Source organism: Nanorana parkeri, unplaced genomic scaffold (assembly GCF_000935625.1).
Source record: "Nanorana parkeri isolate BGI_ZX_2015 unplaced genomic scaffold, ASM93562v1 scaffold39, whole genome shotgun sequence".
Taxonomy (NCBI): domain Eukaryota; kingdom Metazoa; phylum Chordata; class Amphibia; order Anura; family Dicroglossidae; genus Nanorana; species Nanorana parkeri.
The window spans coordinates 2,025,987-2,044,078 of NW_017306307.1; the positions used below are offsets into that span (position 1 = coordinate 2,025,987).

General features: G+C 42.5%; 1 protein-coding gene across 1 annotated transcript in view; it reads left to right on the plus strand.

Moving 5' to 3' along the window:
• EMC2 (ER membrane protein complex subunit 2) overlaps positions 1 to 18,092 on the plus strand; it is a 70,023-nt gene that overhangs the window by 45,563 nt on the left and 6,368 nt on the right. Inside the window, exons 7-11 of the mRNA XM_018570776.1 lie at positions 5,537 to 5,622; positions 5,794 to 5,853; positions 14,008 to 14,089; positions 14,523 to 14,633; positions 16,060 to 16,164. Coding sequence (XP_018426278.1) covers positions 5,537 to 5,622; positions 5,794 to 5,853; positions 14,008 to 14,089; positions 14,523 to 14,633; positions 16,060 to 16,164 — 444 coding nt within the window. The remainder of the gene's footprint in view (positions 1 to 5,536; positions 5,623 to 5,793; positions 5,854 to 14,007; positions 14,090 to 14,522; positions 14,634 to 16,059; positions 16,165 to 18,092) is intronic.

Below are 18,092 nucleotides of genomic sequence, written 5' to 3' on the forward strand. Positions count from 1 at the left end.
GGGGGGGGGGGCGCAACCTTAAAAACTACACTACACTGTAAATTATAAATTTAAACGGAAATAAAAAAAAATAAAACAATCTAGCTTGGAGCCCAGGCTGCCTGGGCCCCTCACACAAGTACTGGCCGTAGCCCCCTGATGCCGGTCCTGGCCGGGGACTCAGATCGCCACCCCCCCCGTTCACTTGCGGGACCCCATATGGGGTCGCGACCCACACTTTAAGAAGCACTGATCTAGCCCATAGATCACATGACAGAACCTGGGATTAGCAGATATTTTTTTTTTCTTTTTGTGCCCCATTGTGTCATGTGAGATTTAATGGTAGGTCCACTTTAAATGAAATTAGTCTTTTATATAAACCAGGATGCAATATGGGTTTTCTTGCCCTTCAACATCCTGTTTCTTAATATCCCTTTTGGAGCCATCGTGATCTCGGGGGGTTTAGAATCTGCTGTCTTATTCGTGGTCTGTTATTAGGTCGGATCTGCTCTGTATCCCTTCTGCATATATCACAGTTATAACTATCAGGTAAAGGATAGTTACTGCTTCAGACTCGAGCACCCCGTGGTTCTGCAGCTGTTGGGGAAATTTAAGTCTTGCCTTCAGCTGTGTGCGTGCAATTTATTACCAGGACATTAACACTTTGTCTGCCCGGTTTAATATCGCATGATCTTACAAGGGCCATGGAATCAGTCTTCAGCAAAAACAAAGTTCATTCAGACATATAAAACATGAATAGTGTTTACCTTAGTCTACTTTTAGTAATAATATATAAAAGCATAGTAATATACTTTTAATAATGTTCTGAACATTTGTGAACACATACATTGCATTGTTGGGGAGCGGGTGGCAGTGTACCTGTTCTCCACCATGATAAAGTAGAGGTTTGTGCTGAGCGCTAATCATTTTCAGGTCTTTGCTGGAGCAGTTTACTTATATTGTTTTTCTACAAGTTTGCTTTAAATAGACAGTGTCACTTTGCACAGTCAGGGTAAACTGACAGTGTCTGCATAATGTAAAAAGGGGCCCCCTCCTGACCTACTGCTATTGCCTCTCCAGCATTGCCTTGTGTCACAAGGACAGGAAATGAAGAAACATGGACAGCAGTTAAAGCTCTTAGCACATTCTTTACCACCCATTGAAGTTCTGGCAAATGGGGAGGGGGGGTTGTCAGTGGTAGATGAAGGTAATTTGGGACAAGGGCACTAATTGTGAGGCTCCTGTTGCAGCCTAACTGTGGGATCTAGAGTGTTTGCACAATGACTATGATCCTGCTGTCATTAGACAGTACAGATCACAGGCAAAATGCACAGAGGTGATCAGAGCGGCTCTGTACCTTGTTATCACTGTAAGGGCCAATCACCGTGATTGCACATATAAACACTGCTTGGGTTTACATTTGAGAGCCCTCCCATTCCTCTCACAAGAGAAAATTTAACGAATGAAGGAATTGTATGAATCGGCAGGTCAATAATTTGATTTTTTTTACCCCAAAACATTTTTTTTTAGTTTTGGAGAAGAGTTAAAACCCCCTGCCACTTAGATTTTTTTGCTGTCTGTGTACCATTTGAGAAAGTTTCCCCTCCCTTCCTGTCCCACAAAATGTAACAGGAATTTAGAGGAAGTCTCCCCAAAGTGATGGGAATTCCCTTATTGCACAGTTGTCTCTGGAACAAGTGTTCACTTTGGAAGATTTAGGGCTAGTTCACACCAAAAATTCCGGCCCGATCTGGTGACGAAACTCACTGAACCGCATCCCAGCCGACTCCCTGCGTTCAGGCGCGGGAGGGGGCGTGGCGGTGCAATGAAGTCAGTGGCACCGCAGCCACTTACCCCGGCCGCAGTGCGAACGACCGCAGCCGAACGTGTGGCACATCAATGCCTGCTTTCCGGTGCGGTCAGAAAAAATGTTGCACCAAATCGGGCCGGTAGACACTGTGGTGTGAACTAGCCCCTAATTTCTCTCGCATCTTCTTCTGTGGACATCTCTAAAATGTTGCATCTCCCCTTCCTTTCTGGGTGACAGTGCTTCACCAGTACAAATAGTGTGGTAAATCTCCTCAAGGGGAACACAATGATCACTTGACGGGGGGTCTGGGCCCTGGAGCCCTCCTGTGGGGAGGGACTGGGAGCCTGATATAATACATATGCATCATTGAGCCAGCCATAATAGGTGCATGCACCATTACAATTGTTACAGTTGAATAATATCTTCTGATACTTCTATGCACTGCATTCAAACTTCATTATCTACTGTATATTGTGCTTTACCTGTCTCTGTAGAAGAGATTCTTCATTGCCTTCTGCATACTTGTAATGTTGTCACTCTCGCCAAAACAATATCAATAAAAATTATTGTAACAGAAAACTTGACAGATGGGCTAATCCTTCCCCGTTTTCTTCAAAACTACAATACAAAGAATTTGCTTTAGAGATCCACTGTAAGTTGTATCTTTTAGTAGTTAGCACTGTGGTCCATAGTTAAGTCTTCTCCCGGGACTTGATCTGTTTTGGAGTGTGTATGTTCTTCTCATGTTTGGCTGAGTTTTCTCCAAGTTCTTTGGTGTCCTCCTACAATCTAGTAATATTCTGATAGGTTAACTGGCTTCCACCCAAACTGGCCTGTTTTGACTAAATGGCTGCGGTAGGGATTTTGTATTACTCCAGGGCTGGGGCTATTGGTTGTAGGTTTACTAGTAGGTGCACAGGTTAAAGCACAGTTATAGCTTATGAACCTATGATCACATGGTGAGAGAGAACCACACTTGTGTCGGCAACTACTGATAGCCATCTTCAGTGTGGTTCTAGTGTGTCCTCAGAACCCCTTCAATTTCCTCTGCCAATCCAGGTCTCATTCACACTATCACATTACAGTAACTTGTGGTAAAACACGCGGCAGCACGTTAAACACTGTAGGATACGTTGTTGTGGCATTTATTTTTGATGGTACCCCAATGCACCCCAACTCAGCACAATACTTTTTCATTGCTGTGCACTGCAACGCATAAATGTGAGCCATCTGTGTTTTGCAGTGTGTTGCATTAAAAAGTGTGTGTCTGTTTTTTAAAGTGCAATAAAGTGATGGTAAACTCGGGAGTCAAATCTTAATGCATTCAAGTACCTTTTAACAATAATGTATCTTATTTGTGTATCAGCTAGTAGGATATATAGAGACAACAGCACTCCAAAAGTGAATCAAATACGTCTGTTTATTGACGTACGAACCGCATAGCGTGATGCACTCAATGCGACGCTTCAGGGTCTCACAGGATCCCCTTCATCAGGCTGAACAAGTTTGTGTATCACTCGGCTGTAGATCCTCAAATCATCTCTGAATAGGTGCTGACACTGTCCTTCCTTCTGGAGGGTGACTACTTTTGTTCCCCATGGTCCCTGTGTGTGTTGTAAAGTAGCCACCGCTCCAAGCTCACTCTTGTGATAGAATATAATAGTTTACTAATTTGTACTGAGATTGTAGCCCATCACGGGAGTGAGCTTGGAGAGGTGACTACTTTACAACACACATAGGGATCAATCACATAAATCAGGGAACATAAAACATTTTTTTATCCTTTTTCCAGTGTTTGAATAAACATTTTTCACTTGGTTGCATATCTGCTGTCAGTGCGTTCTAAACATGATCTCTTTATAACACATCAGCATGGATTTCTAGGTGTCTGGAATTACTGCTAGCCATGAAATGCTATCCTAAAGTAACTAATTACCAAGCCCAGCCATAACTCTATCTCAGAGCTTTGGTGCCAATCCTATGTTTAGAAAACTTTGGCTATAAAGTACATATAATATTTCCAGCTTTGGCTGAATTTCTATGTAGTTAAAGAGAATCTGTAGCTTAAAAAACAAACACTTTCTGGAGGAGAGAAGGTATAATAAGGTGCCGGGGCATACCTTTTCTTTCTCCATCTGTCTCTCCTGAGCTCTGCGCCCTATTATGCTTATGTAAATATTGACTTCCTGCTAGTGGGAGTATTGGCACTACGTCTCTCCCCGAAATCCCACAATGCAGTGATCAGAGCCTACTTTACAGAAAATCTGGCAGCGCTCTGACTTAAGATGTTCAGGTGGCTCCCGGGAGCTGTCTCTTCTCTTAAAATGTTAGTTTATTTTTTACTACACTTTGCTAGGTACTGTTCTATCTGCTATCTAACACGACCACATAACCTAACCACATTATAAGCTTTGGAAAGATACAGCATTTTGTTTGAAACTGTATAACTTTGTGTTGTGTCTCCAAGCATTTAACTAGCCGTAGTAACGTGGAGATGTTTGAATCTCAGTTACTATGTATGTCATAGCTGTGCCATCTGCAGTAGGAAAAATGGCAGCTGCAGGGCAGTCGAGCTGAATGCGTTCAGGTCCACTAAGATTGATGTGACCTCCATGGGACTGGTTAATGGACACATGTAATTATTTGCATAAGAGTTGTTGGGACTTTTCAGCTTTCCGCCCAGGCAGAGAGGCATCGTACTGTACCAGAGCATGTGGTGGGGCACTATGTGTCCCTCAGATAACATTGGCCACACCTGTTATGATCTGCCTATACAATCCATTAGGCCTTATTGACTTGTGCTTCAAGCTACACTAAACTCAGGAGGTAAAACTTAAAAATGCATATACATACCTCAACTCCTAACAAAAATGTATCTTATTTGTGAATCGCTCGGCTGTAGATCCTCAAATCACCGCTGGATTGGTGCTGGCCCTGTCCTTTCTGGAGGATGCCTACTTTTGTTCCCCATCGTCCCTGTGGTTGTTGTAATGTAGTCACTGCTCCATGGACTACAATCTCATTTAGTTTACTAATTTGTACTGTGATTGTAGTCCATCACAGGGGCGAGCTTGGAGCTTCTTTTGAAGCTATGGATTGCCAGGCCTAGTAAACACTTTACAATCTCGGCAATGGTGGCCAAATTTCCTTCAAGGTTATAGGTCCTGTGTTTTATGCTTTAGTATTCTTATTCTTTCAACCAAGACTGTTATGCAGATTAATGCTGGCCATAAATGCATTTCATGCCATCATGCAGTCATTTATTTCACTGATCAGATAAATAAGTGTATGGCGGCCAGTATAAGACCTCCAGTTTGCATTGTATTATGTGTTGAAAAATCAACTAGGAGATTATCTATAGTGAACTAGTCCCCTTAAATTTCCTTTTCTGGATCAGTTGGGTTCCGGGACAACCTGAAAGATTATTGGAATCACAGGAAGGAGAGATACCAGTAAATGGGAAAGGCGGATTAGCCTCCCCTGCTGCTTTGTAATTACTACATTGTGCCAGGACACTTCTTTGGGTGAAGTGATGCATACAGTGTTTGTATCAATAGCAGACCATACATCATGTGATCACCAGAGGTGCTTTGCATTGTGTCATTGGGACAGCTTAGGGTGTGTTTATACACTCCAACCAAACCGCACTCATGAGCTGGAATTCCTCTGGCATTGAGATAATAATTTGCACAGTCAAATTACTTCCTTTAACCAAGGGACTAATCCTCTCTTAATGTCAACCTATAGGCGACCAGAAAGAGAAAGATCGCCATTCGCAAAGCCCAGGGGAGAAACGCAGAGGCAATCCGAGAGCTGAATGAGTATCTGGAACAGTGAGTGTTTTACTAGGGGATTTTGTTTTGCACTTGTGCTATATTTTTTTTTTAATTAAAAAGGAATTTGCATTTGACTTAGGCTCCTTTTTTGCATCCAAGCTGTTCTTTTTCCAAGCTCTTTCCCACCCCACCCAGCATCTCAAGCATTTGACCCCTTCTCTTTTGCAGATTTGTGGGTGACCAAGAAGCTTGGCACGAACTTGCAGAACTTTACATCAACGAACTTGAGTAAGTTACTTTGGATATTTGGGCTGTCTGTTAAAAGTAGTGTAAAATGCAATTTGCAGTCTTTTATATGGTCCTCTGGAAAAGGTATAGAAGACGAAGAAAACTGAATATAAACGTTTACAATCCAATGAAAACACTGTGCTCTGCATTAAGGCCAAGCAATTTATAGAGACTTCACTATTAAATAATAAAGTGTAACGTTAATTTGAAGAGACCGAATGAGCAAAGTGACAGTTTCTTTTGATAGTCTACCCCCCACCAGCAAGATATACTCAGCCATCTACATTCACTAGCTGCCTCTGCGCTGCAGGACACTGGGTTAAGCACCAGCGATGGAACCTACCTGGGTGGGTGGATGACATCACTACCCCTCCCCGCGTACCAATGTTAGGCGGTTGGCCGCTCAGGCCCAAGCAGTGTCACATCCAGACATGGCAAGTCGCATGCTTTGCCATGTCTGGAATTCCTGATCCTCTAGAGCAGTGGTTCTCAACCTTTCTAGGGCTGGGACCTCTTGGTAACATTTGCCAGGTTGTAGTGACCCCCAATGGTAAAATTTAGGAATGCACCAATACTAGTATCTGTGTGGGCTCATGTGAGCTCAGTGTAGGCTCTCTGGTGGTCAAGCCGGCATTCAACTCCTGCCCGCTCCCCTCTCTTTGATCCTCCTTGGCTGCCAGTGCTGCAGCGCTATCTAGCGGTGCGGCCGGAGAACTGACACTGCTGATCTAGGAGGTGGCTGAGGAGCCTCTCACCTAGCGCAGCACAAAGCATGTGGTGACCCCCTCAACAGTGGGTTGTGACCCACAGGTTGACAACCACTGCTCTAGAACAATAGAACATGGTCTCTGACCAGAGTGGGTTGGGGAGTATGACTTGTTCGGGAAGAGGGTGTGCCAGCCAAAATGGTCACTTTAGCCTAAACGGGAACAGTGACATTGTCTCTTTAAAACCTATTGCAACCAAAATTTTCATCAATTTTGGAAAAGGTAGAACATTTGTCAATTTTTGTTTTTGTGTCTCCATCGGGAAATCTAAACACGACAGGGGTTATAACTATAAAAAAAAAGTGTTGTTTGGGGTTGGGATTTACAATAATTCTTTACTGTGAACCAAGCACAGGTTCACAGTAAAGGTTAATAGAAAACACACTCCCTTATATCATTATCCTATAGATTTAAGAATGTGATGGCGAGCAAAGCTGCTACCAGTCCCACATTCTTTCTTATTATTATTAAACAGGATTTATATAGCACCAGCAGTTTGCTTGGTGCTTTACAGCATATGGGGAGACAGTACAATTACAATACTATACAAAAGGATTAGAAGGACCCTGCTCATAAGAGCTTACAAGGAGGGGGCAAGCGATACAGATGGTAATAACTGTGAGGCAGTTTTAATAGGCTACCCTATAGAGTTTAGATTTCAGGGCTTGTCTAAAGCCAGACAAAGTAAAAGACAGCTGAATAGGTTGTGGTAGGAAGTTCCAGGGGTTGGGACAGGCTCTGGAGAAGTCCCGGAGGTGAGCATGGGAGGAGATGATGAAGGAGCTAGACAGCAGGATGTTTTGGGAGGAGTAGAGAGGACAGTTTGGGTGATATTTTGAGATGAGGATGAAGATGTAGCCAGGGCAGTGTTGTGAATGACTATGTATATTAGTATTTTGAATTTTCAGCATTCATGATAGACTGAAGAGGGGATAACCTATGTAAAGGTCGGTCAATGAGGCGAGAGTTGACGAACTTATGTTGTATAAGCACAACCAGTGGCTATATTTATATATTGAAGGAAATGCTTCCACAGGGGCATAGGCATGTAAAATGTGGGAAAACCATCAGAGTGCATATACACTTAGAGATCTGCTGAGTTTTTGTGTCATAACTGTTCACTAGTTATAAGTAGAAAGCACAATAATAATTTTGTTTTGTAAAAGCTGAACTTCAGGTTAGCAACCAGACAAATTGTTGAATTACTGTTTTAACTTTTTTATATTTGTATCTTCCTGCCCCTGTGACAACCACTCACCTAATTTCTTGCACTGCTGTCACAGGGACACATAGGACTCCTTCACTCCACCATTGCTGGGCTTCCTTGTTCAGTGGAGTGTCATAAGGACAGGCAAAAGAAACATTGTTTTCAATGGAGACTAGAGAATCGGGACAGGTTGCATTTTATTGATGTGTGTTGCAGCTTGCTGCATTGCATGTACTAGAAGGACAGAAGTCCGAACAGCAAATGCACATAACAGAAACTCCACAATCGCACATCTGCATGTGTGCCTTATAAGTGCTTTGTGGTCTGAACAAGCCCTAAATGAGGCGAAGGCTTCCTAAAGCTGCCCATACACCTTACAACTATCTGCAGATTTTCTGTGGTCAGATGGAAAAGGTGCAACAGATTCCTCCATCTACACTTAACTGTGTGGCTGGAGAAATCTCCACCTGGGCCAATCTGTTGCACTTTTTCCATCTGACCACAGAAAATCTGCAGATAATTGTAAGGTGTATGGGCACCTTAACATGCTAATAGACAGCAATAAAAACATGATGGAAGTATTTATTTTCTCTTCCCAAGTCTATACGTTTATCCAAGACTAAAAAGAAAAGTTTGGTTGCAGTTTAGTTTTTTTTAGAATAACCAATTAAACATCTTGTTCACAAATAAAGCAGATCTGACTGGTGGGAAGGTTTGTTAAGATGGAGACTTTTAATTTTTTTAAACAATTGATTTTTCAATTTGGTCTCTTGTTTGGTTGTATGAGCGTGCACCCAGCTGTGAACACTTATGTGGTCCTGGCTAAAGGTGCCCATACACCTTACAATTATCTGGAGAATTTTGCGATCGTGTTTTTGTCCGCAAATCTGCCAGTTGATGGGAAGTGCACAAACCCAATTACTGTACAACTGGCAGATTTTTGTCTTTCAAGCAGGCTAGAAAATTTTTGTTTAGTTGGATGAAAATCGACGGGTTAGTGGCATTGTTGTACAACAAGAATCTCAAGATGCAAACTGCACATGTTCAAACGAAAACCTGTTCTTTCGATCGATGAAAATCAGCCAGTTAGTGGTGCTGTCGAACATTAAAGTAGTATTAAGGTCTGGGCGTTTTTTACCTTAATGCTTTCTTTGCATTAGGGTAAAAACGGCCCAGCACTTTTTTTCCCCCCCTGTCCCCCCCACACTTACCTGCTACGCTCGTCCCCGCCGCCGGTCCCGAAGCGATCCTCCGTTCCCCGAACTTCCTGGTTGCAGGGGGAGGATACTGATGGCAGAGGAGCCCTAGGCTCCTTCTGATGTCATTCAAAGGGAAGGGGCGTGGCCTGCCACAGGGCTGTGTGTGTCTATGGACGCACACAGCCACTGTGCGCACGGGTGCCTCCATTAGAACGATGGAGGCACCCATGCGGGGGGGAGAGCGCTGCGGTGACCCACTTGAAAATGAGGAATTAAAAACTTTTAAAAGAAAAAGGGCAACAGCCTCAAGCAAAGGAGGCTTTAATATCACTTTAATTGCGAACTTCATTGGTCTGTGCATGTTGGGCTAGTTGTAAGAAAATTGAACGAGGGTGAGATGTTTGGACAAAAAAAAGTTGTACAACGGTTGGTGTATGGACCACCTTTACGCTATAAAATAATGGACGTCTAGGGAGATCAGGTGCTAACTTGAAGACACACCCAAAACTACAGCTGTGTATATATACATTTTATTATACAGGTATATAGTATTTTTAGAAAGAGCAGTGTTGTTGTCATAAGAAGTATGTAACCGTCAAGAATTCTCATTGTGATCTGAATATGCACACTGGCTGTGTTTTATTGCGGTAGTTTTGGGAGGAAGCATTGGTGTCAATGGATTAGCCATCATTTCTAGGATACTTTTCCCATTTATAATTGTGTGAACTCTATCCTCCCAGTGAAGGCAAAGGCTTGTCCTTTTACCTGTCTTAAGGGGCTCTGCCCTGCCTAAATTCTATAACTCTATATCGCATTGTCTGTTTCCTTCCTGCCCATGATGAGTGTATAGTGAAGACTTCGGATTCCATCTGGTTACGCCTGAATAATGAAATAATTAACCTTTTGACTGCTTTAGAATTATCAGTTTATTGAGGTCCCGTGAAATGTTAATGCTCTTTTTTACTGGCTCTCCTAAAACATCTTCAATATTATATTACTATTACGGGGTTAAAAAAAAAATGACATTGCTTAACCCCTTCATGACTGAGGCCTTTTTTTCATTTTTTGTACCCATGTTATATTCCAAATTTTAGGCCTGAAAATTACTTAAAACCCCCCAACATTATATATTTTCTGAATGCCAAGACCCTATAGAATAAAATGGTGGTAGTTGCAAATTTTTATGTTGCGCAATATTAGCGCAACTCCTTATTAAACCCCAATATTTAGTGAAAAATGTAATTAAATGCCCCAAAACACAACAAAATACCCATTTTTTTTTATGAAATATAAAAGATGAGGTTACAACGAGTAAAACGATACCCAACATGCCCAGGTTACAAACTGCGTGCATCCGTAAAACGGCGAAAAACCCCAGTACCCCAAAAAGTCCATAGAAGACGCTTTAAAAGCCCCCACAGGTCATCAATTTAGAGATATAAACCCTCTGGGGTTTTTTTTGCATATATCTGCTGCTGGCAAGCAGTAGGTATATGCAAAAAGTAAAAAAAAAAAAAACATTTTGAAAAGGGTTAATACTTACCTGATCTTGGAGCAGGCGCATGCACAGTTTGGATTTTCGCCCGGGAGACGAGGAGAGACACGAGGTAAGTATATGGACGCGTGCACCCGCATGCAGACACCGTGGGACAGGAAGTACCAGCAAGGACAGAGGAGTCGGCGCTGGATCGGAGACATCATTTGAGGTCAGTGCTGACACTAATATTGGGGGGGAGGGGAAAAAAACTTAACCTTTAATGTCACTTTAAAGTATATCTAAAGGCAATACTTGTGGAGCCCTTGTGGAAGAAACGTTTCATCAGCATGGTCTTAAAGGGACAATGTCTCATTGTAACGGCACTTGATACTGTTATTAAGGATGCTACTGGTGGCAAGAGCATTAATCTACCCCAGAGGAAAAAGCCTAAGGAGTAGACTGGCTGACTGACTGTAAAGAAACGTCCTCGTTGAGACCCTCCAAACTTGGTTCCCTAACTGCCCACAAGGTCTGGCACTCCATCTGCCAAATCCTGAGACAAGTCGTCTTCTGCATGACAGTGCACCCCTGCTTTCCAGAGTGAGGGGAGCTTTGTGAGCCTTCGTGGATGCTTGGACAACTTGCATCTCCAAAACTTGTGCTCAGGATGTGCTATCCCAAGGCTACCAACTGTTTTGCTCCCTGCCCCGTCCTTGGTTTCGCACAGAATACCAACAAGCCTTCTCAGGTCTTATGCACCAACATGTCATTGTCCCAGTTCCTGCATAAGAATATACTCTGTTCACTAAATCACTGAATTTCTTCTTCTGAGCCCAGAATTTCTTATGAAATCCACCAGGTCTGTCATTGTCTCCCTTTACCTGGGAGACTTTCTGGCCTCTGTGGACTTCAAGAATATGTAATTGCCTGTCTCCATCTTTCCAATGCATCAACATTTCCTACGTTTTACTGTGGGGCTCATGCACTTAATTCATGGCCCTACTCTTTAGTCTCTCTTCTGCACCTTGGGTGTTTACCAAGGTGCTGTCCCTATTATTAGCCCTGTTGCACTTTCATGGCATTCCAATTGTGGGATACGGAGACGACCACCTGTTGAGGGAACAGTAGCCACAGGTTCTGTAAGACAACATGGCTTTGACTGTCCATACATTGCAGCAGTTCAGGTAAATCCTGGAGCCTCAGAAATCATTAGTCTGGTTCTTTGTGCACTTTAGAAACTGCGGTTTTTCTCTAATGGGTACATCCCTTTCTCTAATGTCAGTCACAAGGTGAAGTGTCTTATAGCTGTCACCTCATTGAGGCGAGTGTCTGAACTGGTGGCCTTATCCTGCAAGAAATCTTTACTGGTTTTGCAAAGGGACAAAGTCGTGTTGAGGCCCAGGTCTTCCTTCTTGCCTAAGGCAGTTTGTGCCTTTCACCTCAACCAGGACATCATTCTTCTGTCCCTCTGTCTGGCTGCTGTTTATCAAAAGGAAATTTCCATCCATTGATGATGTTTGGTCTGTGATAGTCTCAGCTTTCATGAAAGACTGATTCCCTTTTTGTAATACTGGATTGTCCCTGTAAGGGTGCACCAGCTTCTTGTTCCACCATCTCTAGGTGGCTCAGACAGATGATATTCCAAGGTTGTGGTCTCTTATGGTTCTTTCTTGGGTCTGTTAGCATTATTTGCTGTGCTGTCCATCCCTCAGTTGGACTGTTTTTGGACATTATGAAGTTTAAAGTCTTCCTTTGTTCCTCAATAGACTAGAAAGAAAATAGGATTTTTGTACTTGCCATAAAAAACCTTTTTTCTGGAGTCCATTTGAGTACACCCCCACTTCTCTGTAATTATGATCATGATCTCATCATACTGTTCCTGAGTTGTTTGCCATTGTCCAACCCACATTCAGTGTATAAGAGTATAAAACAATATTAGGAGACGGGTCGAGGGTTTTTTGGCAGAACTGACCAACATTCAGGAAGCAACTCAATCTAAACATCAGGAGCAGGTAAGCCGAACAGGGGGAGATTATTCCAGTTAGGTTGTTACTACTCATCCTAGCACACTGGGCTTGTGCTTTTATTTTCCTTATACTCCTACAGGGAATTCTACTACTCACTTTGGCAGCGTATAATCTCTGACTTTCAAAAACAATGTCGAGTTCTCCTAAAGCATCTTTTCAAGTACCAGAGTCTTCGTGGGCCTCAGCATCAATAGGCATCTGCATGGATAGTGTATTGCACATAATAACAGAAGCTCTTTCTTTTCTAACCTTCACTACACAAATGACAGTTGCAATCAGATCAATATGGGCAACAAGCTTATTTCTTTCACACAGAGCTGGAGCAGTCCCAGGAGCCAGGTAACCAATACACCTGCTGCCTGACCTTTGGGAACCTTTTCTATTTTTATCAAATTAAGCACGTCCACTGACTTTGAAACTGTCCCCTGGCTCCTGATTTTCGAATTAGTCAGCCCTCTGTTTTCACATGTGAGCCACCTTGCCACCACCGTTGCACTTATTGTACTGTTAGCCTTATGTTGCTATCAAGCAGACAGCCCAAACAAAAGTTGTGTTTCAGCTTTTACCAACTATTGAAGAGTATATCGCTTTGCTATTTTGTATTTCTGTTAGAGTGTAAGCACTGTGGTTGAGTTCTCAGGTTTGCACACATGCTGTGGCTGTTAGAAGCGACTCTTTCTCTTTAAAACTTTCTCTTTCACCTTTCATGTAGAAGTAAAGCCATTAAAAATGCTGACAGGTAGGGTTTTTATGAGGGAAGAGATTCTATGTCTCTTTTGTCATAACTGCTCCTCCCTTCCTGTCGGCAATTGTGTGCACTAAGCCATGTATGCACAGTGCACAAACTCGTCAAGGTACTGTGCTGAGATGAAGTAACCCCCAAAGACGCCCAAACTAGAAAAAGACTGGGAGCGGATGGAAGCAACCGAGGCGAGTTCTACATGACGGCGCTGGAAGTGATCACCTGCTAGGTAAGTCTGCCATAATGTGCTCTAATGCCGTGCTTTAAAGCCTAACTCCAGGCATCTATCTATCTAATAGAGAGCGAAGAGTTAAAATTTCCATCAGGTTTTATTTCTGACCTGGACCTCATTAGGGGAGATTTTTCCAACTTCCTGTCCCTGTGATGCCCATAGAAGAAATGGGGGATGCAGTTGTCATTGGGATGAAAGGCAAAGACACAATTAACAAGAAGTTCTAACCCTTCCACACTCCTTGACTGTAAGGTGGAAAGGAAAAAACTGGGAGATATGATACAAGAATCCAGTAAGTTACTTGAGTTTCCCCAGCCCTTCTAGACCCATGACTGAAGTATCACTTTTTGCTGGACTGCCCCTATTTGTTTTTGCCACATCAATTTAGTGGCACTTTAATATCAATAATATTATAGGCCAAAGTGTTTGGTAGGTTTTTGCTAAAGAATATTGATTCTCTTTGTAATCTTTGTCCTTTTTTTTTCCTTTTTCTTCTTATATAGTTATGCGAAGGCGGCCTTCTGCCTGGAGGAACTCATAATGACAAACCCGCACAATCACTTTTACTATCAGCAGTTTGCAGAAGTGAGTATGTTGCTTGATTATCTAAAATGTTTTCATTCAAAGTGAACCAGTGATTTGCCCTTGCAGTGTGAAGTAAAAGGTTCAGTTCAAATCCCTCTCCTCTGTCACTGTTCAGCTTCTAGGTGCAGTCCTGTTCAAACTGTCAGTAACTCTTGCGTAGCTTACACAGGGCTCGGTTACTGGCCCAGCTCCGTGCCGTCGAGTGAGTCACATGGCCCTCTAGACCCGGGAGCACTGGATATTTTCTTTATTTCCAGCAACAGAACAAATTAATAAAGTTAAGGAAAGCTATCTGTTGCTACATCGCGGAAACTCAAGTCAGATTTTAAATGAATGTATAGTGTGTAAGACAGAGCTTTGTTTTATTGATCATCATTTTCTGTGACTTAGCCGTTTTTGTCCTAATAATAAACAAATTTATTTATTTTATCAGGTCAAATACACTCAAGGTGGACTTGAAAATCTTGAACTTGCTAGGAAATACTTTTCCCAGTCTCTAAAGCTGAATAACCACAACATGAGGGCGTTGTTTGGCCTTTATATAGTAAGTCTCATTGAGATTCGGAGAATTATATTTTCATATCATTACTCTAAGACACTGTTGCTTCTGACTGCTAGTCTCATGAGATTGGGTGAGGTCACTACTGCTTTCTGTTCTTGATGGAGAGGGATCTCTACCTGGGGGCCTGCAATGTAGGCATCTCCCTTTTTTCTGCTTCATCCATTCTGGGTATCTGCACCTCTGCTGTTGCTGCTGCTTCTTGATCCACCACCCCACCAGTCATTAGGGGTCAGCTCTAACATGAGAATGCCAAGTCCTACTCCTTTACCAAGGTATCCACCTCCATAATGAGACACAGAGCACAGCAAAACGTTAAGTCATTATTTGGGAAAAGGTCTGCTTCGGCTTCTACTGTTCAGATCCTCTTTAAAGCAGAGCTAAACTTTAGTTTAAAGAATTATAGCGAGGAGGACAAAGTAATACCTCTGGCTAGCCAGTGGAGAAGTCAGACTGTAGACTTCAAACCTGGAAGAAGATGGGAAGAAGAGTGGTAGACAGTCAGTTCAGCTCTGTCCTCGCCCCCCTCCCCTCCACGCTGTTGTCTTGGGACATACGCAAGGAGAAGAAGAGCTAGACAGCAGAGTGGATGGGAGGGGAACGAGGATGGAGTTGAACTGACTGTCTTAGTGCCGATGTGGTATGTCTATTGTCTGGATACAGTAGTGTTGAGGGAAGTGGTGGACAGAGGACAAACTGTGGGATGGGTGTGCAAGTGTTCGTAGACCTATGCGATACGACATGAATAAACTTTGGCAGGATGTGCCCTGAGCTGCTGTGACTACACAGGTTCTCATGAACGTGCAGCAGCTCCTACAAGCTGCTGTCACTCATTGGGAGAGGAAGATCTCGACAATATTGTCAGGATCACGTCTCACCACAGAGCTTAGCCCCGCCCACAGTGTATTACATTGAATTTTAAGCTTAGGGTGCATTTTTTATTACCGGAGTACATTGCAAAATGTACTCCTGTATCATTGGGAAACTAAAAATGGCAAAAAGGTGTACCCCATAGTGTAATATGCCCATAGCTAAGTTGGGTGCAGATCAGCAGCAGCACCAGCCTTTGCCTCTAGTTAACAAAACTTATTTTGCAGTTATAATATTTGTTTTTCTGTAATTGCTACTTCTGCATGGTTTACACTGTTTTATTTCCATAAGATATAATTCCTTTCATTTGTCATTGAGAATTCCTGGCATTCTTCAATTGGATATTCTTGTTAACACATTCTCGGTGGACTGTTAGTGATTTAAACACGGGAAACTCTCAAGATAGTCACATGAAACCAGTGGAGTTGTTTTACTTGTGCATAATGACATCAGAAGATGGAGTAGTTTAATGGACTGTAATTAATCTCCATCAGGGGTTGGGTGATATTTACTTATCATGTTGAACTGCTTTTGTTTTCAGTCATCAGTCCACATCGCTTCCAACCCCAAAGCCAGTGCAAAAATGAAGAAGGACAATGTGAAGTTTGCCACTTGGGCTTCTAATCAGATAAAAAGAGCATACCAGGTAAATATCATACACTGTAAGACATCTTTGTTTGTATTAAATGGAACCAGTTATGTCTTCATAAGTGTTAGACTGTCATTACATCATAAGAGCCTCCACAAGGTGTTAGCAAGTATCTTTATTATTCATCAAATCTTCCTCTGCCTACGCAGCAGGTCCCTAATTTGTGGATGTAAGCGGTGTAGAAGTCTCTACTCAAAATAATGGCACCCCGTAAACCAGTGGTAATGTTTAGGTGGCCAGTACTAACCGTTCAGTGAAATGTGGGTTTCGGGGGCAGATGGCTGTACAAGGCCTCTGTACAGCCTGAGGGGGTTCCCTGGGTGCAGAGGTGAGGATTTGGTATTATTTATTTTATTATTTATTACAGGTATATATATATATATATATAGTGCCGACAATTTGCACAATGTTTTACGCAGTACACATTCACATCAGTCCCTGCCCTCAAGGAGCTTACAATCTAAGGTCCCTATCTCACATGCATACATACAGGTCCAATTTATACAGGAGCCAATTAAACTTCCAGCATGTGTTTGGAGTGTGGGAGGAAACCAACACAAGCTGTGTTCCATCTGTGTCCCATTGGGAAGACTTGCTTTCACTTTCTGTCCCGTGGACACACAGAAGTGAGAGGAAGTCTCTCTGCAGTGGGGCTAATGCCTTCATAAAGTACCGATACACAATTTCCAAATTCGAGCCGTGGGTGGCCCTGTTGACAAAACACAGCTTGACGAACGTAAATTGAAAAATAGAAGGAGTCGGGTAGAAAATGTATTGGCCGAACAGACACTGCATCCAACCAGATGCAATCGCTATTCAATAGCCAGTAGGGGAGATTCATCTCTCCGTGCTATTTAGTGTGGATGGGGGAATTGACTCAATTCTCTCATTCAGCCTGTGTATGGCTAGTATTAGGCAGTTGCCACCAGAACCTGTGCCGAGGTTTTGCATTTTTGGATTTCCCTTACTTTTAGGCCCAGTAATAAGGGTCACCAGGACAAAAAGAGCGTGAATTTCCCTGAAAAGGGCACTAATATCAATAAATACCTGACGGGGATCCTAACCTTGCTAGAGCCAATCGAAACCTCAGAAAAAATATTCTGTCTGTAGATGTTTAGGAGCAGGCACAATTTGGCAAACAGGGATGTATTACATTAATGCTTAGACGGGACATCAATGCGATCCTTTCTATTTTTTATTTTCCACTTTCTTTGGACAAGCTGATGAATTTCAATATGCCCAGACCCAATTTTGTAATTGCAGATTTAGCAAAGTTGAAATAACTTTTGTGGAACTATTTGGTTTCTGAAAGGCTGTTCCACGTGATTAATATGGATAAAATAATTGCTTGTCAGACAGAATGACCTCAATCAGCTTGTTGTTTCTGGTGATCACAATTCTGTTTGACATTCTATGTGTGAACTAATGCTATTTCTCCAGGCATACTTGCACACCTCGGCTGAGTCCAGGCAGACTGGATCATGAGCAGCCCTGTACTTGGTTCTGTTAGTGTGAATGTTTCAGAGTGCCGTTTTTTCAATCACTTTGTAGGTAAGGTTTATACAACCTGATGTGTTTTATACAACGTTTGAAGTTTTACGGTACGACATGTGTGTTTTATTTGTGACATTCTAGCTTTATTACATCACAAGAGGAAATTTATATCATGTTGCGATTTCTATTTAGAAACCTCTGATGCCCTTTGCATTTAAAGGGAACGTGTGCTATAGTAAACACAAAAAAAAAAGCAGGCATGTAATGAATGGTGTCCAACATGTATTTTTAGTGTTCTTCCAGAGCGGCCAAGGTAGTCTAGATATGCAGATCTCAACCTTTGGCTCCAAAGTAAAGCTCTGTCACACATGAAGAAAACAGTAGACCTAGATCCTAGGAATAGGTACCATACCCCAAGTGTCTCTACACAG